At 37.9% G+C, this 22091-nt stretch overlaps 1 protein-coding gene and 1 pseudogene across 2 annotated transcripts in view; both read left to right on the plus strand.

The window, feature by feature from the left end:
* The window catches only part of Skap2 (src kinase associated phosphoprotein 2), a 147519-nt gene that overhangs the window by 79001 nt on the left and 46427 nt on the right, over window positions 1-22091 (plus strand). Inside the window, exons 5-9 of one of the 2 annotated variants that reach the window (XM_051202830.1) lie at window positions 10173-10250; window positions 11105-11188; window positions 18587-18711; window positions 19577-19640; window positions 20002-20112. In XM_051202830.1, coding sequence (XP_051058787.1) covers window positions 10173-10250; window positions 11105-11188; window positions 18587-18711; window positions 19577-19640; window positions 20002-20112 — 462 coding nt within the window. Of the gene's footprint in view, window positions 1-10172; window positions 10251-11104; window positions 11189-18586; window positions 18712-19576; window positions 19641-19977; window positions 20113-22091 lie in introns of both variants that reach the window. The other variant, XM_051202828.1, reaches the window with a different exon arrangement.
* Window positions 12639-13374, plus strand: LOC127235516 (60S ribosomal protein L10-like; annotated as a pseudogene).

Raw genomic sequence — 22091 nt, forward strand, 5'->3', positions numbered from 1 at the left:
ATTTTTCCTTTTCCTAGTAAATATAGATGACATTTGTAGCTCCAGTTCGCTTTGTGTGTGCCTTGGCTATTTTCATCTGATGTTTAATAATTACAAGAAGGCTGTGTGGGTTTCCCGCATACTGTTCACCTGGACCCCTGTAGCATTAACGTCCCCTGGAGTGACTGCTTCCTCGATTACTTGCTGCCTGTCCTGCTCCTTCCACATCTCCTGTTTGCCCTCTCAAATACGTCATATCCTGAGCTACAGAAAACTTCCATGGGGTATGAGGTAAAATATTACTGAATCAATAGTCAAGATAACTAAGGAAGCATGCGTTTTATACCATATTGGTCAAAGAGAATTATGTGAGGCCCTTTTGTTACATGGAAAAATTATGTGTGTGAAAAAGAGAGGGCAGGAAAAACATACAGCCTGATGTTTTGTTTTTTGAGGCAGGGTTTCTCAGTATAACAGCCTTGGCTCTCCTGGAACTTGCTTTGTAGACAAGGCTGGCCTGGAACTCACAGAGATTAGCCTGTCTTTACCCCCTAAGTGTAGAGATTAAGGGCATGGGCCACCCAGGCAGGCTCTGTTATAATTTTATTTTTTTTAAGGGAGATGCTGCATGCCACCAGAATTGCTTTGAATAACGGAAGAGGGAAATGCTAAAGAGGGGCTGTCTACTTAGGGAAGCAGGTAATGAATGGCTGAACATGAGAACCATTGGGACTGGTTTGCTCTGATAATCAAGTCCACTTACCAAGTGATCAGAGTACAGCTGTGAATAGAGAGGCTCCTAACCGGGCCATGGTTGGCCTTTTATAAGATAATTTCATGCTTGATTATTTTCCAACTATGTTTTTCTTTTTTCTTTTCTTTCTTTTTTTTAACATAAAAAAAAAAGAACAAATTTACTGTAACCACCTCTTAATCCTGAGATTGTTTTGGAAATTGCAAATAGGATGACAGTTGTTTTGTACCCATTCTCTTTCTTCAAAGCAAATTCAAAACCATAAACTGTACTGTACTTGAGTGGCGTGACTCTGTATGTTACTATTTCTGATGCTACCAACTCAAAACTGTGTGTGTACATGGTAGGAAAAGTAATGACTAAAACAAATTCTTAAAATGTTAGAAATTATGGAACTTACTAATTTTCTTACATTTTAATGTTTTATATCTTAAAACACAAAATATGAAATAGATGTAAGAATAAACAAATCATCCCATGACCTATGTAAAAATAAAGCATGGGCAAGTAGAAAGAAGAGGAATTAAGTCCAAATTGTGTGTAATTTCTTCTAATCAGTTTGCTAGAGGGATCCACATACAGAAAAACCTCCTTTCCATCCAAAAAATACAAGTTTCCTTTTTACTGATTTGCTTGTGTTTATGTATTTCTAAAACAATATGGAAGTTTTTGAAAAGATGCTATCTTAGTTACTTTTCTATTGCTGTGATAAGACATCTTGACCAAGGCAATACATAGACAAGTTTATTTGAGGTGTACAGTTTCAAAGGATTAGAGTCCATGACCATCATGGCAGGGAGTATGGCATAGGCAGGCAGGCATGGTATTGGAACATAGTTGAGAGCTCGTATCTTGAGACTCAACCATGAGGTAGAGATAGCTAATTGGGAAAGGACGGACTTTTTGAAACCTTTAAGCTCATTCCCAGAAACACACCTCCTCCAACAAGACCATACCTCCTATGGAATTTCCCAATAGTTCCACCAACTGTGGACCAAATATTCAAATATATGAGCCCATGGGAACCATTCTCATTCATATGCTTGGGAGCAAAACTGCCCTAATCTCTTAAAGAATATGGAACAAATGCTCTAGGATCTTGTATGCAGGACAACTTAGAAATATCTTGCTGTTAAGGTATTGATGTTAGACAGTCATGATTCCTTTAGTGTCATAGAATAGTAACAGTTTCTATAGATGGCATTCTTTCATTACACCACATAGCATTTCAGAAGGTAGGTTTTATAGACTTGACATCCTGGCTATACTTATTGTGACCTTGATTTCCTACTGGTAACATAGAACTGATGTTGACATTATGGTTGAATGAAATGAGATGATGACAATACCATGCTTAATTTATTGTCAAGCCTCAATAAATGTTAGTTGTAGTTACTGTTTTTATGAACTGTACTGCTATCTGTCATCATGCTATTTATAGTGTGTTTTTTTTTTTAAAGGAGTGAATTTTGTAGTGTGGAGATATGGAGAAGGTTGTATTTGATGTAGAAATAGAGAGGAACGATGGAAACCAACTTTTGTGTTAGTTTGACTTTTATACATGAACGTCTGGCCTTTAAAATAGTTTTGACAGTTTTTCAGTGAAGTTGAATTTTATTTTTATATTGCCTACTTTAGGCAATATTCAGGAGAATGTGCATATGATCACTAATAAATCCTTGATTAATAAGTTAATTGAGATATGGTTTCATTTCTCCTAATCAGTTCTATATACAGTACAATAAGGGACTTTTTTTTTTTCATGTATCAGTTTTTTGTTTTTTTTTTTTAATGGATACCTGTAGATGAAATGGAAATAAAAGTGCTTAGCTTTCTGCCAGGCATGGTGATGGATGCCTTCCTACCAGTCCTCTGGAGGCCGAGGCAGAAGAATGGTACCTTTGGGGCTAGCCTCTTGTACATAGTCTGTTCCAAGCCAGGCTGGGTTAGATTCTATCTCAAAAGAAGTGCTTAATTTTTGAGTTTTTATTCTGAGTGGTTTATCTTTTCAATTTTTGTTGCTGTAGTTGTTCTTTTTTTAAGTGAAGAACAATGGATTTATGGTAAATAAGCTATTTACAAGTAATGATAATACCCAGCTCTTTAAAAGGATTATTTTATGTGATAATTCTCTGTTGTTTTCCCCAAAGATTTGAGAACAAAAGCTTAGTGGGATTTACTAACTTGCTTCCTCACATGCAATTAGTTAAAGATCACGAATAGAAGGCCTGACTGCCTTCTCATATTTGCCTCGCTTTTGGTGTGGTGGTGAAGACCTTAAACTAAAACTCAGGTGATAATTGTATAAATTGAATTGCATAATATTTAGAGTGCTTGTGGGAATTTTCAGTATGTTTAGATATGTTTGTAACTTAGGAAATGAGTATCTTCCATTTTAAGCTTATATCTTTTTGCAGGGATTTGGTTTTTAAAGACAGGGTTTCTTTGTATGGGCTTGGCTGTCCTAGAATTCACTCTGTAGACCAGGCTGGCCTCAAACTCACAGAGATTCACCTACCTGATAATATTAAAGGTGTGCGTCGTCACCACTTGTGTCTTGCTTTCTCCATGCTTAGACAGTGTTGGTTTTTGAAAGGCTGTTGTTTTCCGAATTCAATTTTTCTTGCACAGAGCAAATGATTAAGATACAGTCATATAAAAGTTGCTGAGAGTTTACTCCATGTAGAAGATGAAATTTGACTTAGATACTGTGTGTAAAATGTAAAGCTTTAATACTAAAATGTAGCTTGTAGATTGACCAAAATAGAAAAACATAGAGGGTTCCTGATACCATTAACACACAAAATCGTATTTTTTGTCTCTAAAGTGAAAGTGCAGTTTATTTTTATTTTTAAGTGTTTGATTCTGTATTATTATCCCTGAAAACACATGAATATTTTTTTGTAGAATTTGCACAAATCACTAATTGGATTTTAAATATTAAAAATGCATTTTAAGTTCTGTAAGAAACAAATTTCATCTACTATAAATATATTATATGTAACAGTCTATGTTTTTAGGCAAAAAAAAAAAAAAATCAGAACTCTTACAGTCTTTAACATCTAAGTAAACCTTTATTATTCTGAGACAGGGACAGCAATTCTATTACATATTTACCTAAAACCACAATCTTCAGTTGACCTTCTGGTTAGACATGTGCATTCCCTGAATTAAAAGAAACAGTTCTAAGTGGGTAGAGACAGGTAGTGGGACCCAGTGGACAGTGTAATTTGGCCATGACCTTTTTTGACAGTTACTCTCACGGTTACTGATGAACATACTTTATTTCAGATTTCTCTTAATTATTCTGGCCTCTTGCCACTTGAATTTTATATATTTTGGTAGATATCCATGAAAACGAATAGCAGCTACAAACAACTATTTAGCATAAGATAGAAACTTTTGGCTGGCCTTTGAGGAAATGCTTAATCACTTAGATCATATTCATGGGCATTTCTGTGTGCATTAACTATACCATGGATAACTGTTGTCTTCTTTGGTCCCAAATAGACTGATTGAGGGAGTAATAGAATTCCCATGGCTCTCGGAATTTTCATTTCATGAGGTAGAGTTAATAAAGGCAAACTCAAATTGTCCTAATGGTGAGTCAGTTTTTGCTTTGTGGCTTTCACAGTGCCTTGCTACTTTACATAGTGTCCACTAACAGATGGCAGTCACTTAACCTGGGAATTCTAAGAACTGTAAACTCTATCTTTGTGTCTAAGCTGGGTTGCAAGCTGCTCCTGCCACCCCTTCCCTTCTTTCTTCAGTTCAAAAAAAGTATCACAATAGCCTCCCCAGTTCCCAGCACTTCTGTACGAATAGCTCATCATTCCAGAAGAAGGATGTGATAAGAAAGCGGGCTCTGTGGAGTGATTGTGTGAAACCTTTCAGTCACCAGAGGCTACTGACTGATATGTCCATTGAATGTGCAGTAGCTTTCATTTTGCTACCCAAAACATGGTAAGATAATTTCAGAGTCCAAATTGCCCATATAGAGTATAAAAGTTAATTTATATACCTAATTTTACAGATATTTCAGGCTAAGATCGATTTAGAAATCAAGTTTTGCAATGAAAATAAGGCAGTTCTTTCTGTTTTGGCTATCAGAGAGATCACCAGTTTCTTTGCCTAAAAGAAAATGTGTTAGGAACAGTTTCCACGTTGGATAGTAAAGCCGTTTGGACCCAAGTCCTTGTTGAAGCATACGAAGAACATGGGTATGGATCTAATTCCTGAGTCTTAGAACTGAGGCAGCTTTAGAGTTCATTTGACATGAGTTTATTCATGCTTTAGATGAGGAAACTTGAGTCTCAGAGGCTAAGTGGCCCATCTTGGTTACAGATTTGCAGAACAGGTTCTTTTTAAGCCTTACTTATTTTATTATGTGACTATTTGCCTGTATGTATGTATGTCTTTGCACTATATGTATGCCTGCTGTCCACAGAGGTCAGTAGAGGACATCAGATCCTTTGGGACTGGAGTTACCAAGGGGTCTGAGTGCCTCTGAAGCCGTTTCTTAAGAAAAGCTAGACAAGTGATCATAGATGGATGAATAGGACAGTGTTCCCAATGTGGAGTGAGGTGGTGGTCTCTGAAGAGTTAAGCCTTTACGATGTGCATCAAATATAAAACAAGCATTAAATGGATAATTTTTTTCCTTAAAATGAGTATATTTACCAAACAACTAGGCTGTTTTTAGACTCATCCTTGGAATTTAGAAGTGAAAGGAAGCACTATCTCCCTCAATTTGGGGACTTAAGGAATTTAAAAGGCTGTGGACAAGATTTTATTGTACAAGTCGTTTACTTCTTTAGATTTATTCCAAGCTTTTGTTGTTGGAGTTCTTTTGTTGTTGTTGGTTTTTTGTTTGTTTGCTTTGTTTTGTTTTTGCTATCTGGAATGATATTGTTTCCCTGACTTTTTTCCTTGGTATGTTTGCTGTTGGTATGTAGGAAGATTACTGATTGTTGTGTAATTTTGTATCCTGCTACTTTGCTGAATATATGTATCAGCAGGGGAATGGTCTGGTGGAATATTTTATGTATAGAACCATATCTTCTGTAAATAAGAATATTTTGACTTTTTCTTTTCCTATTTGTACCTCTTTTATCTTGCTCTATTGTTCTTATGTTTTTACTAGGACTTCAAACACTATATTGAACAGAAGAGGACAGAGGGGAACTACCTTCTTATTCCTAAAAATTCTTTGGGTTTTTTTTCTGTTTAGCAAGATACTAGGTATGGGTTGTTACTGTGTATTGTCCTTATTATATTGAGATATGACCCCTGGTTCCCTATATTCTCTGGGACTGTTATCATGAAGAGGTGTTAGATTTTGTCAGAACCTTTTCTGAGTCTAATGAGATGATCATGTGTTTTCTGTCCTTGAATCTATGTGGTGGATTATATTCATTGATTTACATATATTGAACCATCTCTGAATCGCTGGGATAAAGCTAACTCGGTCGTGGTGGATAATCTTTGTAATGTGCTCTTGAATTAGGTTTAAGTCTGAGAATTTTTCATCTATATTCAATAGAGAGGTTGACCTATTATTTTCTTTTTTCCTTCCCTCCCTCCTTCCCTCCATTCCTTTCGTTCTTCTTAAAACTACAACAAAAGGTGTTTCTAGACATGACAGGACAGTTGCTTATATGAACTCAACAGTGGTTGTAATGATATGCCAAGACCTGCATGAGCTCAAACCAGACAAAATTCTGGATTGGTTGGAGGGACTGGACACAAAATCCCACTCTTAGCTGAGAAGCTATTGACAGTTCATAACTGCTGTCAGTTTTCTTTAAGGGTGTGACTCCTGGTTGCTCAGCCTTGGTCCAGGGCAGGTCCCATACCCAGGAGTATTTGGGCAGCACAGATTGGTAGTTAAATAAAACAAACAAACAAACAAAAGGAGGTGTGTGTGGATCTGGAAGGAGATAGGAGGGTGATGAATATGATCACATATATTGTATGAAATTCTCAAAACATTAATAAAATATTATTTTGATAAAAGGTTTGGATTTGCCCATAGGTACTTAATGTTCGGTGGGGAGAGGGTTGACTGATGAGGAGTTTATCCTTAATTTTTTTGGGTTTCAAGGAAATAGTCCCATCATGTGGTGACAGAGTATTTGCGTAGATCAAGATTTGACTCAGAGTGAAAGATCATGTGAGCAAAGAAGTCTCTTTAAAAAAAAAAAAAAAATCCCTTTCCTGTCTTTTCCAATACATACAGGGTTTTTTAATGGTATGGAAGTGGTAGGAAGATTATGCTAACTGAAAGGTTTAGTGTTCGTGTCGAAGACTATATAAATGCCAAGCAATGAAACGAAAACTGTAGTCAGCAAGGCAAGGCTCAGAAACTGATTGAGAATTGCATGAAGTCAAGATTGAACAACTATAAAAATGTGAACAATGAGGCCCATAATATCATAATGACTTGTTAATGGTAGAATAGCAAAAGGGGTTTTAGGTTCCTCATAAGTCTAGCATTTAAATTGGCTACCAACCTTCTCATAAAAGTATGAGAAGGAAATGAATCCGAGATGGCTCTTGTGAAAAGTCTTTGAGACACTCTGATCCCCGACACCTGCTCCTATAAGAGAAGCAACTGGACGAGAAGCTAATGTAGAACTAAGAGTCACAGCTTGTGTTGAGTTTTAGTTCATACTTCAAGCTTTCTAAAAGTTGCTGTGATCCAGGATAGACTTTGATCCTGTTGAAGGTGAGCTGTGCCGAAGCAGGCAGTGACCTGTTTGCTCTGTAGCCTGTCTGGGTCAGCTTTATCCCATCAGCTCTGCACCGGCTTTGCAAGTTTTCAGATTTCACATCCCAGTAGAAGTGGTGTAAGGAGCCAAAGCCAGTTCCCTGCCTGAATGCTGCTAACACACTGCTGCCTACCTGTCCTCTGGCCTTTACCTCAAGATTGCAAGCTGGATTTGGAGGAAAACCTACTCCTTGCTTAGTTCCCTTGCTGGGATTAGTTCATTTTTATGCTGGGCTTACTGAGGCATGTTACCATGTCTAGGGAACAGGGTGTTAGTTCCAGTGTCTAATATTTTGATTTGCTTTAGAAAAGTAGGATTGTCATAATAAATAAATAGTCACTTAAAATATAGTCCAATTTCTTCAGAATATCAAGCTTGTGGCCTTTTAACCAATCTCCTGTTGTTTTTCTATATATAATTTCTATATTTCTATATATAATTTCTATATATAAATAGAGTACCCTACAACACAAGTTAATATTTTCTCTGTGTTCTTAGTTAGGATGTGATTTCTTCTTTTTAATGTCTTTACCTTAAGAAAAGGAAATAATTTGAGAATAACAGTATTGTCTAACCTGTGCAGAATCAGTCTTTCCAGTGAGATGGTGTTCTAGTATAAGGGGTTGTCCAGAGTCTCTCTGTTGTTACCCACTGTATAGAGGTGTATAGCCATAGCTTTCTTGTCTTGGTGGTCATTGGTCTGGAGAGCCTCTGTCCTTTGGCCTGGTATGAATCTTAACTGAAGACATACTCCTGACCATTGTGGGCAGCCTAAGTGATGTGAGGATTCAAGGTTTTAAAAGGAAAGTTGCTGCTTTTATGTATTATAACAAATGTCTATCAGAAAGTATTAACTACTTATCATATTACACAATCATAAAGTTCTTCTGAGGACTTAAATATATATGTATATTTAAGGGGTTATCGCTGATGTACTTTTGTTTATAAAAAGTGTACATGGCTGTTGAATCTTAGATATTGGTCAAGTAGCTATACCGGTTTATAAAAGTGGAATTTCAGTTAAGAACTTGTTTTTCCTTCTCTGGCAAAAAAAAAAAAAAAAAAAAAAAAAAAAAAAAAAAAAAAGATTATATTCAAGAAACATGAGGTCATGAGATATTAGGGTAAATATTGCTTATGACATTATATTTTATTGTGATTTATCAGTTTAATCAACCATTTTCCCATAGTACCCAGGTTAAGTGATATATTCACCCTAACAAATTTCTCTCCTTACTTTTTCTTCTCCCTCCTTTCTCCCATCTACTCTTGTTTCTGTTCAGTAAAGTGAATACCTCAAGGGCTGGAGAGATGGCTTAGCAGTTAACTGCACTTGCTGTGTTTGCAAAGAGGCAAGGATTGGTTTCCAGGACCCGTATGGTGGCTTATATCATTTGTAATTCCAATTCCAGGGGATCCCACACTGACTTCTGTCCTTCAGGCTTGTTGAGCACTTATAGTACATGGAGGGGAGATACTTAATATGTATAAAATTTTTATAAATTAAAAAATATTTTACTTCAGACTAACTTGTTTTCCTCTTGAAGCTTGGAGAACATTTAAACTTGTACTACATTTATTTTTGTGTGTGCATGTGTCCACACACCCATGTGGAGGTCAGAGGACAGCCCACAAGAGCCAGTTCTTTCCTTCTACTTTGTGTCTCCTGGGAATCAAACCCAGGTCATTAGGCTTGGTAGCAAGCACCTTTACCTGCTGAGCAATTTCAGTGGCTCCAGAGAACATTTGTTTTGGGTTAGTATCTTTGCCCAGTGGAGTACAAAGATTATGGTACTGCTATCCAGTGAGACCCAGTTGTTCCACAATGCCATGGTTAATTTAATGTTGTCCCCTGAAATACAATTTCTACATGGTTTAAAAAAAAGTACTTATTTATTCATCTACGTATCTATTATAGCTATCATCTGTCTGTCTGTCTGTCATCACTCTTGTAAGGAGTTGGGGAAATTTCCAAGAATACCACTGAAGTTACTAAACATCCTGTCACGTATTATCATGAGTTTCTGATTTTAACTTACAGCTTAATCTTTATGGGGTTTTTTTTTTTTTTCATAGAAATACCCTGTTTGTTTATGCTGGTTTTAGATGATCTAGTTTTAGACTCTTAAATTAAATGCCTTATGAAAAGCTAAATCATAGAGCAGACTGGCACACTGTTGACTTAAGGTTGTTCTGTGAATTCAGGTAGCGGGAGAGAACTTGATGTGGACAAAGGAACAAAGGCTGTCTTTGCCTTTGGGGGAATCACTGTTTCAGTTGGTGGGAGTCAGAATATGCAGGTCAGGGCTGATGTGCACACACTTTTGAGGAGCTAATGCAGTGGAAATGTGAGTGGTTCGTTTGGACTTCCTAACCTCTCTAGCTGGGGTTTGTTGTGTTTATCTGTTACAGTTCTGTGTTTATTGACTATAGATTGAAAGTGTCACCCTTTTGAGGTAACTCAACTGCATTTGTATTTAGAAACACGTTTTTGTTTTTTTTTTCTTTTTAACTCAGAGAAGGGAGTGTATGGGCTGGATTTGAAGTAAAGTTGCCAGATCTGATTTGAGTAATTGCAGTAATTAATGCACTGAGTGTCATGGAATGAGGTCAGCAGACTTTTCCAAAGTGAATTACCCGCTGATTTTTCTTTCTCTCACTTCCTACAGGAAACCAGTTTCCTCCCATTGCAGCCCAGGACCTTCCTTTTGTCCTAAAAGCTGGCTACCTGGAAAAACGCAGAAAAGGTGAGCTAATGAAAACACAAAAGCTGGTTTTTTTCTGTCCTAAGATAACACATATCTGTGGGACACTCACGGCAGTTAAAGGGTGTGAGAAAATGCGGGTCACCTTATCCAAACATGAACCGCCACTTGAGTTTTACAGAGTTTTTACTGGCAAAGCCTGAGGTGTGGCGTTCAGTGCCACCTGGGCTGTTTGTAAGTGATTCAAGAGCAGCGGCCCCTGTCTTCCGGGAAAGCCTTAGGCCATGACTGTGCTCTCAAGGTTGGAGTTTCTCACGTTAGCCCATGTGAGCCCCTGGCATCTGACTGGCACACACTGGCCTGCTAAGGTTCAGAATGTCTGCTGCCTCACCTGCTCTTGTCTGTCACTTCAGCATTGCCGCTCGTTTGGCCTCGCTAACTGTGACTTCCGTGTCTGGGGTGGTGGTCTGATTTAAGGAGTGAGAGCCCCTACGCCGTGCAGCTTGTCGCGGCAGACCTGATTGTAACCCACCTGTGCTGCTTTTTAATCTTTTTAAGCTGAAAGAGGTGGTAGAAACGATCCACGTCAATCCTCCCCTTCCCTTTTGAGAAAAGCAGATCCCATGGGTTATCTAAATCAAGACGATGTAGTCAGATGACTTTTTTGAGACTGTCCCTGTAGGGAAAGCTTGGTGGCCAATCATAATTGTGGTGGCCCTGTCTGTACCAGACTTTATCCATTGCCATTGCTTGTCCTTTGTGATGGAAAATACAGACTGATGTCAGAGGTAAAAGGAAGCTCAGAAATTCTATCAGAAATTCCCTCATGTGGTAAGGAAATGGCGTCGTGTTAGTCATGTGTAGTTCTAACCTGCTCTCTGCCTTGCCTTTTGCAGATCACAGCTTCCTGGGGTTTGAATGGCAGAAACGGTGGTGTGCTCTCAGCAAAACAGTGTTTTATTATTACGGGAGTGATAAAGGTAGTATTTACTTACATCACTTTCCTTTGCACCAGTTTGCAAGTATTTTCCTGGAGGGTGAATGAGAACAAAATGGAGGAAGAATTGAGAAGTTTCAGAGTTATAGTTTGAGATTAATTTATAATTATCTTTCATTATTTGACAGATGTGAATTCCAGACTATCCTAAAACTTAACACACTTATATTTTTACTAATTATGAAAGAACGTAAATTAATTCTCACTCCTGTGCCTTTTCACCTTAGTAAATATGTTTCGTCTGGGCTACAGCTGTAGAACTTGAAAAAAAGTGAGGAACCATGATGATAGGAGATAAAAATATTTGATGACAGGAAAAAATAGTAAATTTTTTCATATAAAATTTAATGGATACAGTGCTTCCTAACCTGACTTTATGGATGCCAACAACAAAAGCAGATGTATATTGAGTTTGCTATATTCCAGACCCTAACTAAGCGTTTTATCAATCTACATAAGCAAGCCAACTAGCGTAACTTGGTCCATATACACCACTTCTGTGAAGTAGGCCCATTATTAGCCTACTTGTTTACTTACAATGTTTTTATTAACATATATCAATTGTATATATTTGCCACAACCATGTGGTTTGGCTAATGGTTTGGCCAATTTTCCATGGGTCAGAGGTTTTGGTCCTTGGCATGGCTGTGCCCATGCCAACAGTGCACATTTATTCAGGGCTTCCTCCATTCCTTGCACATAACAGATTTCACCATGACATTTTCATTCATGTACATGATGCGTTTTGATCATCACATTTGCCTTTACCTCCTATACCCTCTACTACTAATCCCTCCCCTCCCCTCCCTCCTCCCTTCCCTTCCTAACTGCTCTACTTCTACTATCACCCTTCCCTCCCTTCCTCCCTGCCTCACTCCTTCCCCCCTCCCTCCCTCTCCCTTCCTCCCTCCCTTCTTTCCCAGTAAGTTTCATTAGGATTGAAGAAGCAAAAGCACCTTACCAGTGGCTACACCACTGCAGAAAATGTCCCTCCCTCTCCCTTCAACTGTGAACTGCTTATGAATCCTCAGGAAACAGGGCCCGATGGGCCCCTCCATCTGCTGTGGACATATCCATGGGCCCAGCCTTACACAGTTATCCCACTTATTTTAATGTTAGGCAAACAAAGGACCGAGAGGCTAAGTTTGTACAACGTCCGTTCTCAGAGTGGTAGTAAGCAGGCCTGGAAATTGTTTGTGGTTCAGGCTTATAGCCACTATAAACCCTGTGTTAACTTTAATACTCTATAACTTCATAATTCATTAGTATTAGTTAATAAACTTCATTTATTAATAAACTTACTCATTGATAAACTTTATTAATGCACAATTTTAGTAATAGTTCACATAATTTAACCTTTCTTATTTGAGTAAGTGAAGCTGCAAAATAATGAAATTTAAAAATATACATACAGTCTCTTTTCCTCTGGCGCGCCGATCCATTACCGACAATCAAATTGTCATCATGGGTCGCCGCCCTGCCCGGTGTTACCGATATTGTAAGAACAAGCCGTACCCAAAGTCTCGCTTCTGCCGAGGTGTCCCTGATGCTAAAATTCGAATCTTCGATTTGGGATGGAAGAAGGCAAAAGTAGATGAATTCCCACTTTGTGGCCACATGGTGTCAGATGAATATGAGCAGCTTTCTTCTGAAGCTCTAGAGGCTGCCCGTATTTGTGCCAACAAATACATGGTAAAGAGTTGTGGCAAGGATGGCTTTCATATTCGAGTGAGGCTCCACCCTTTCCATGTCATCCGAATCAACAAGATGTTGTCCTGTGCTGGAGCTGACAGGCTCCAGATGGGTATGCGTGGTGCCTTTGGGAAGCCCCAGGGCACAGTAGCCAGGGTTCACATTGGCCAGGTCATCATGTCCATCTGCACTATGTGATTGAGGCTCTTCATAGAGCTAAGTTCAAGTTCCCTGGCCGCCAGAAGATCCACATCTCAAAGAAGTGGGGCTTCACCAAGTTTAATGCAGATGAATTTGAAGACATGGTTGCTGAGAAACGGCTCATTCCTGATGGCTGTGGGGTTAAATATATCCCTAATCGTGGTCCCCTGGACAAGTGGCGAGCCCTGCACTCCTGAGAGCTTCGTTGAGAGTTTCGACAGTGCTCTCCTATACCCTAACAAATCATGTTCAGTAATAAATTTCACATCCAATGTGCTTAAAAAATATATACATACATACATACATACATCTATATATATTCCTAGTTTTGCTTTTTTCCAAGGGAAAGCAGATCAGAAGGTGGATATTCTAAAGTAGAAGCTATTGCTTATAGAAATAAGCAATAACTTAGATAGTAGATTTGATTAAAATGTACTATGAAACCATTATTTTATGAATATACACTAATAATTTTTATGAGTAGTATACACACATATATGTATATATGTATATGTGTATATATGTACACACACACAAGTTTGTATGTATTTTACACAAACAAAAAACAGTGAAAAATTTCTAAAATAAGTACTCTGTCCTTAGAGAAAATAAGAAGACAGGTAATATTTATTAGAACAACATGCAGATGGCATTGTTGTATTTGGCTGGTTGGATTACTGACTCTGGAATTTGGTGGCGGGTTTGGATTCTGTCATTAGCATGTGCCGTGTCGCACTGGCACCTGTGAAGTCACCGTTCACAGCACTTGCCTTTCCTCCTCCTGTGAGCAGGCAGCTGGTGGAGTCATAAAACTCGAGTCCAGTTCAGTTATGATCATCACAGATCGTAACGTGAATCGCCACTATAGAAATGTAGTTTTCTACACCATTATGAATTTAGATAAAAATCTTACCACTACTCAAAAATCAGTCATCTTCCATCAGACTCAGAGAAAGAAGATTCAGGTACTTGTAACTCTGGTTCAGTTAGGCTTCTCATTTCTATGATCCGTGGGTCTGTAATTAATGATTAAGTGAACTATTGTCAGTGTTAATTCAAAGCCAGCAAATCTTCCTAAAATCCAAAGGAGTGTTTGTATTTATATTTTCCTCCAAAGGCCACTGTTACATAAAGAAATTCTGGCTAGAATCCGAGAGAGAGTTAATTTCCATTCTTATTCTTGTTGCTAGACCTTTGGGGCCATCATTATTAGCATTTTGCATTTTAAGTGCTTTGTGATCCATTTAGTTCCCTTGACCACTTGATTTTCCTTGGTACTTAAAGGCCAGGCCTGTGTAGTGCACCCTGGGTGCTGTGTCTTCCCAGTGTCCAGGGTCTGTTTGCAGTAGTTCTCTTCTTCCAGAATCCCTGTCCCTCCCCTGTAAGAACTCTAAAAATTCTGCCTTTAGACATTTCATAATTGCTTGTTTGGCATGATCCCGATTTCCTGCCACTTTATCTTTTGTCCAGGAAAACATTATCAAATAACATTTTAATTTTCTTTTGTGTAATCAAGTAGCTGAGTTGTATGGCTTTATTGTGCATGCGAACCATTACCTAAACTTTGGAAAGAGCTATTTAGATATATGAAAACTGTAAGCCTCTAAGCGAGTAGGATTGAGATAAATGGTTTATAGAGGCATGAGGCGGGGTTGATACCACTCACTAGGTTAAGCCATACTTCATTACTGTTTGACACATACATAGCTCACATTTTCTACCTTATTGTGTGTGCCAAAAACCGTATTGACCTATCAAAGTAGTAATAGCTTAGAAGGAGTATGGCCATCCTCCAGGGTATGTAATGCACTTGCCTCTATACCCATAAATATATCTGTATTTATTATTCATAGCCATTGAGGTCCTTAAGTAACAAATAGATATAGTGCAAGTTTTATCACTTTGTGAAATACCATCCACCCTCCCATCTCCTTCCTTTTTCTGTGATTGTCATGAGCCTCATTCATCAGCCGTCCTACATCCTAGATATTCATGTTCCCATCAAGACATTCATTCATTCACTTACTTGCTTATTCACATTTTATTTGGTAAACATTTGCTAGATACTCGGCATAATGAACTGTGAGAATCCAAAGATCCTTGGAGGTGCTTACTGTTTGAGCTACGTGAGTATCAGTGAGAAGATAAGAAGCTGTGAAATCAGAGGCAGGGGCAAGGCAGACAGACATAAATTCAATGAGGTATATTAAGTAATTTAAACTAAATACCTTTGGATCACAAAGAAGTGAAACTAACTGCTAGGGGCCTTTGGGAAAACATCCTTGTAACAAGGACATTTTACTGGCCATAAAGAATGAATAGAAGTTTACTGGAGAAAAGCCATAATTTTAATTGTGTGTCTATCCAAAATTTGTAATTTGAAGGTTGTAGGGCATTTAGACGTGATTGGACCTTGAGGGCTTTCCCCTCTTGAATGACACAATGACAATGTTCAAGTGAGCTCTGAAGCCCTCTCTTGTACTTCTGCCTTACAAGGCCATACCCTCTGGAGGATACTGAAGCACAATGGTCACTTGCAACCATGGAAGACCCTGCCAGATGTTTAACCTGCTGGCACCTCGGTCTTGGATTTCTAATCTGCTAAACTTTGGGAAGTAAATTTCTATTGTTCATAAATTACGCGGTAATGGCTGTGCCAACAGTGCAGATGGACTAAGAGAGGACAAAGTGGACATCTCAGGGGAGGGAAAAGCAGAAATTCAGCACCGTGAAAGCCCGTGGATACTCACAGCTACCTAGAGCCCTTTATTTAATAAATATATGTAGCTGATAATATTTTCCACATAAAATAGTACTCTAAGTGTCTTTGTAGTATAGCTCAGAACATATAGTATTGGTTGTTGGTGTTGGAAATTCAAGAACAGGTCCTCATGTTTACAAAGCAAGTAGGGATGTCACTAAGTCCATTCCTTAGTTCCCTCCCCCACCTTGCTTGTGAGGTAGTCTCTCACTGGCCTGCATCTCATTGGTTAGGATAACTTAGTTGGCCATTGAGAGCAAGTATCTGCCTACTTCCACCCCACAGAGCTGGGATTACCAGCATGTACAACCCTGCCTGGCTTTGTTTTAGGTTGCTGAGATCAGCTGAGGCCCTTATGCGTGCCAGATGGGTTCTTTACAGACTGAGCTATCTCCACAGGCTCCATAATCTTGTTGCTTCTTTGTTTTTCCTCTCTGATTTGTCTACAGTAATGTGTCTATATTATCTGAAATGTTTACTGGAAATTGCATTCATGGCTTCTCTGGCTCTCCTCCTAGACTGTAAATAGAAGATATGAATGTGCCCCAACGAGTTTGGGGAAGGATTGTGTAAAGTGGCTTTGCTGGTGTTGGTTGGGGTCACATGGTGTTGGCATCGGTTATTTTAGCCTTGGGTATCTCCAGCCCTTCCCTGTGCTGCTGACTTTACATCTCCCGCTCCTTATGCATTTCAGCATCACTGAGTTACAGTGATGAGAGTTCTGAGTTAGGTTAGCTGGAGAAAGCCCGTGCTTCTGATCAGGCGGTGAGTGGAGATGGAATGCTTTGGCGTGGGGACCAGGTTTCATCCGGATCTGGCCTTTGAAGTCTTATTTCTCTGGCAGAGTTGAAGGAAAATCTTGCAAAATTTCACTGGACCACTTAAGTATTTGCCTCATATTACTTTCATTTTTTTGTAGTGGGAGTTAAATTCCTCTTGAAGTATAAGTGGATCATTGGCTGGTATTTGGGAAATATCTACATTTGTAATACATGTATGTTTATTTCGGTGAGAAAGATCAGATAAAGTGTGCTATTAATAACTTTTATCTTAACTACCAGGCATGTTTAAAGTGTTTAATATAAATTTGTTGAATGAATGAAGGCTTAGTTTTTTTTTTCTTTGAAAATGGTAGAAGAATCAAATGTATTTAACCACTTACTGTTTTTCACTCTTCCTTCAGTATTTTCCCAGTTAGGTATTTCACAGACTATGTCTGGGGAGCATCAGATATATAAAGTATTCTCTGGATAAAAGAATTTCATAGATGAGTCTTGTTTGCACATACTGCATAGATTTTTCTCCTAGAAATTCACTTGGTATGTAGATATGCTAACGGCCTTAAGAAAGACATAATTATATAATCTAGACTGATTACACTCTTTAACTTTTTTTTTTTTTTTTTTTTTGTCAGTACTGAGGATATCTTGTATATAGTAGATGATGATTTACCACTGAACTACATCCTCAACTCCATTAGTTTCGTTTAGTTCAGCAAAAAGCATCTTAAACATATGATTAGAGAATCACCCTGGTGTCTAAAGGAACGCATATTAGACAGTGTGGTACCCCTCTCTCCTTTCTTTGTTTTGATGCAGGATATCCCACTGTCCTTTAAGCTGGCCTCAAACTCAGGATCTTCTTACCTTAGGTCCTTTGCTGATTTATAGGGACACATCTGGCCTATAACTTTTAAAGGATAGTTTTGTAAAACTTAGAGTTAAGTATGGATTTTTTCCCAACCAAATGAAGTTCAAAAATTTTAACTGGAAATTTTTAGTCACCCAGATATATAAATTATGACTAAATAGAGTGTTCAGGCTTAGGTCATGTCTATCTAACTCATATTTTTTCTCATTTGTCATATGATCTCCATGGCCTTTAAAAAGTGATGCTACTTCAGGTGCTAAATTAGTGTATTTAAGAAAAGAAGATAGCATTTTATTGTTGGCCTTGTATTATGAAAGCATTTCTGTACTTCACCCTGAGCTCAGTAAAACAAACTTTGTCCCTCCTCCTGATTTTAGGGTTGTGTGCTAATGCAGAAAATAAACCTATTGCTGTGTAGCTTTTTCTGTCAACATGGCACAGCCTAATAAAGAAAGCCAATGTTCTTAGTTTTGGAGTATTAAACCTTTTGTTTCTGTTCTATTTTGTTTGTCTTTAAAATAATACTTCACCAAATTGAAGCCCTCTGTTCTGTGACTGTGCTAATAGGTTAGGTCTCACCAGTTGCCTGGCCACTAACTGGCTCTTTATTAATGTCAGTTTATCTGCCTTTTCTCTCTGCTCCAGCCATGTACTTGGCTCTTGTTTCATGCTTGGTTTCCTTTTTTTTTTTTTTTTTGTAAGATTAGAAAACTTTTCTATAAAGGACCACTCCAACTTGGTGGTGGTGCTAAGGGAAGGGTAAGACAGTAAACAAAAGGGTCCAGCAAGCTTCAAGGAGGCACTTCTACAGCCTAACCCTGAAACGAAAATTTGTAGCAAATTTTAAGTTCCAGTGCTTAGATTTTCCCCTATGCATTTCCTCACCTCCTTGTGAACACCACCAGCATCTCCAGACCTCTTCCTCTGGTTCACCTCACTTTCACAGTTTAGAATTGCTAAAGTAGCTGACCAAAATTTCTCCCAGAGACTTAAAGAAGAAAACCTCCATTGGAGATAGTTGGGCATTTGTATTCACTGTAGTGAAGGAAACTCTAACTTGGCTTTTATCTCCTGTAGACAAACAACAGAAAGGCGAATTTGCAATAGAGGGCTATGATGTCAGAATGAATAACACCCTCAGAAAGGATGGAAAGAAAGATTGCTGTTTTGAAATCTGTGCTCCTGATAAACGTATCTATCAGGTTGGAATTTTTATGTTGTCTTAAGATTAACTTGATAAGATGTTCTGATTTCATTTATAGAGACATTAACATTTTATTAAAACAGCTTTCCCTGATATATCAACAATAAAAATACTGTTTTGTACATTGAACATTCACATAGAGGAAATACACTTAAAATTTTCTGGTTAGTTCAGGTGATGTGTCCTTCCAAAAGACCAATTGAATCTGAAATTTATCAATTATATCACATGTAACATTTTACATCTACTTTAATAGAACTGTGTGATTTCCTAAATGAATTACATAGCAGAAAGAATAAAATCATCAAAGGAAAAATATTAAGAGTATTAATGCATATTGTATTGCTTAGGGGTGTGGGAGAAAATGAAGATAAAGACGCATTATCAGCTCTGCAATTCAAGAGCCATCAGCTAGGCATCAATATGGAATGTATGTTTAATAAGTTTTAAATATCTGAGATTGCAGTTGAAAGCCAGTTAATTAAGTTGTCAGTTAGTGTGTTGGAATCTGACAAGAACATTTTTAAGAAAACTGTACCCAGCAGTCTAAAGAAATTCATGGATGTCTTCTAATTGTCAAGGGCAAATTCTGTTCATCAGTTCAGCCTTTGACATTGATGAAGAGAAGCAGTGTTTTTCCCTGTGCAGCTGCCAGCTGCTGATCAGAGTTTCAAATCCATCATCCTCTGCATCAATTACACAAATTTGTCAAAATTAACTGTACATTATAAGAAGCATCCTTGCAAGAACAGTACCCTAGACATGAAAGGAATCACTAATGTTCTTAAGAATTATAAGAATGCAGCATACCTTTTACATTTCTGTTACAATTTCGGTTCTTATTGTTTGAATTTTTTCATTAGTTTACAGCAGCTTCTCCCAAAGATGCTGAGGAATGGGTGCAGCAGCTGAAATTTATATTACAAGGTAAGAGAACCAGTTGGACATGATTTCATGGTCCTTAAATATTAATTTAGGACTGGGTTGGATTGGGTTTTCACATAAAAAGCCTTACTGACTTCTGAGAATGATCAAGAGAGTACTGACATGCTCTCTTGGTATAATATTGTCCATTCCCTTGGGTTTATGAAAGCAGCTTCCTTTGGATACTGTTGGTAACTTTAAGACTCACACCATTTAAACATGTTTTAATTTAAAAGCATAGCATGAGGGTATTAGTTTGTAGAGTTGTGTTCACTTAAGAAACACAGTCATAAGTCTTTTGCACTCTTTTAAATTTTGCTTCACAAATGGTGCTTTGAAGACATGGGATCTGATGTGATTCCAGAGGATGATGATGAAAGAGGAGAATTATATGATGACGTCGATCATCCTCTTCCCGTCAGCAGCCCATCAAGGAACCAGCCAATCGATGATGAAATTTATGAGGAGCTTCCAGGTACCTATATTGTGGTGATGCACTAAAAGTGATCGTGGCTCTTCTTATCCATATTTATGTTCATGCCTTTGTGTGTGTGTGTGTGTGTGTGGCGTATGCGTGCATGCGTGCATGTAATTTGTCATCAAATTGACAACTTGAGAACAAAGACAAAGAAAACCTCCAAAATTCTTATGAAAAGTTTCTGCTTCCTGCATTTCAAGTGCAGAGTGTACACTTACAGAAAGTGAAAGGGACCTTAAAATGAAGCAGATACAATCCTCATCTCTTGGGACTTTTGGATCATTAGCATTGTTTATGCTACATAATTTTTTAATTAAAAAATTGACTTGCCTTTACAGTTTTTTCTACCCAACTCACTCACACGTCTTTTTTTTTTTTTTTTTTTTTTTTTTTTTTTTTTAACATCTTGCAACTTCCGAGCACACCCCATATGTCACTAGCTTCTGCTCACTAGTCCTCCCTGCTTGAGGACATTGTGCTGTCTTGGAGGTATGCTGTTGAACTGTAAACAGAGGTCTTTGAGGCTTGAGGAATGTTTTTTCTAATCGGTATTTTTATCAAACAGGAAATCAAAAGTTTTCTTACTTTAAAAGTTTAGGCCTGGTGGCGTGTTGATACATGTCAGTAGTTGTTATATAGTAGAATTAATTACCTGTTAGATCCTTGACTGTGTGGTCTCTAAAACAGGAAAATAGTAATCTGAAATTTAGAATTCTTGGACTGTAACAACACCGAGAATTGAAAAGGAGATTATAAACAGTGTAGATGCAGGGGCTATTTTTCTCTGACTAGGGCAATGTAGTACCATAACATAAATCCCTAAAATTAATTTTTAAAATACTTAACGTTATTCCAAATTATTTTCAGATGTCATTTTCATCGTAGTTAGTAAAACATAAGAACCAGAGCATAGACTAAGAGTAAAAAAAAATTAAATTCTGACTGTATTATTTATTAGTTCAATGATAATATAATGGTATTACATATGATATTATAACAAATTATCATTCAGTATAATGCTTTCCTCATCCAAGTCCACAATAAATATAACATCATTATTTTTTCATTGTTATTCCTGGTGAAGTCTTGTAAATGCTTTTGTGATATTCTTACCAAGTAATAGTAATAATCATAGCTACATGCATCTATGAATTATATCATACCACCCTGCAGGAGGATGCTGAGCACAAAAATGTGTTTGCTGGGAACAGTGACCGGGAGTTTCTGTTATTAGTAGAGTTGTGTATTTATAGCCTTACTTCCTGGTTTATCCTAAGGAAGTAGTGGCTGCATCATCTCTTACCGTCAGGTAGACAACATCTTTGGTTGCTTGGTTTTAGTCCCTGTATTGTTAATACAGGTACTTTAGGCTTTGTAAAGGAGTTGTAAAAGCGGAGTGTGGAGCCTTTAAACATGGTTTTACTGTCATACACACTCAGACCTTTAAGACTTCACAGTCAAGGTACTGCATTACAGTTGCTGAGTTAACTGTCAGGTTCTGTGTTTCTTCAACTGCGCTATTCTCTCCCCACCATCCAAAGAAAAAACTTGACTGAGAACAAAAATCAAACACTCAGTTGTTTCTAGTAAAGGTTTGAGGGAGGTCTCCTGTTAAGTAGCTTGAAACTTTAGGAATATGGAACATCTTATGTTTTCTCTAACTACAGGTGTTGTCTCTCCTCCCCCACATACATACATACATTTTTTTTTTTTTTGTCCCAGGGCCAAGTAATGTTGGAAATAACTGGTTATTCTTTAAGTAGTGTTACTTGTTGCTGTAGTGTTGGGCTCTGGGGTTTCTTTGCCTCTGCCTGGGATTCCCCAGTTGCTGTACAAAGTGATTGAGCTTGATAGAGCCCGCAGCTCTGCCCCTGGGAAAGGAGCTGCTGCAAGCAGCTGTGGAATGTCTCCTGCTTCCTTCTTCCCTTGTGAAACCAAGAGCTGTTCTGACATCTGCATAGTTCAGCAGGTTTGTC

Source organism: Phodopus roborovskii, unplaced genomic scaffold, assembly GCF_943737965.1.
Source record: "Phodopus roborovskii unplaced genomic scaffold, PHOROB, whole genome shotgun sequence".
In the NCBI taxonomy this organism is placed as follows: domain Eukaryota; kingdom Metazoa; phylum Chordata; class Mammalia; order Rodentia; family Cricetidae; genus Phodopus; species Phodopus roborovskii.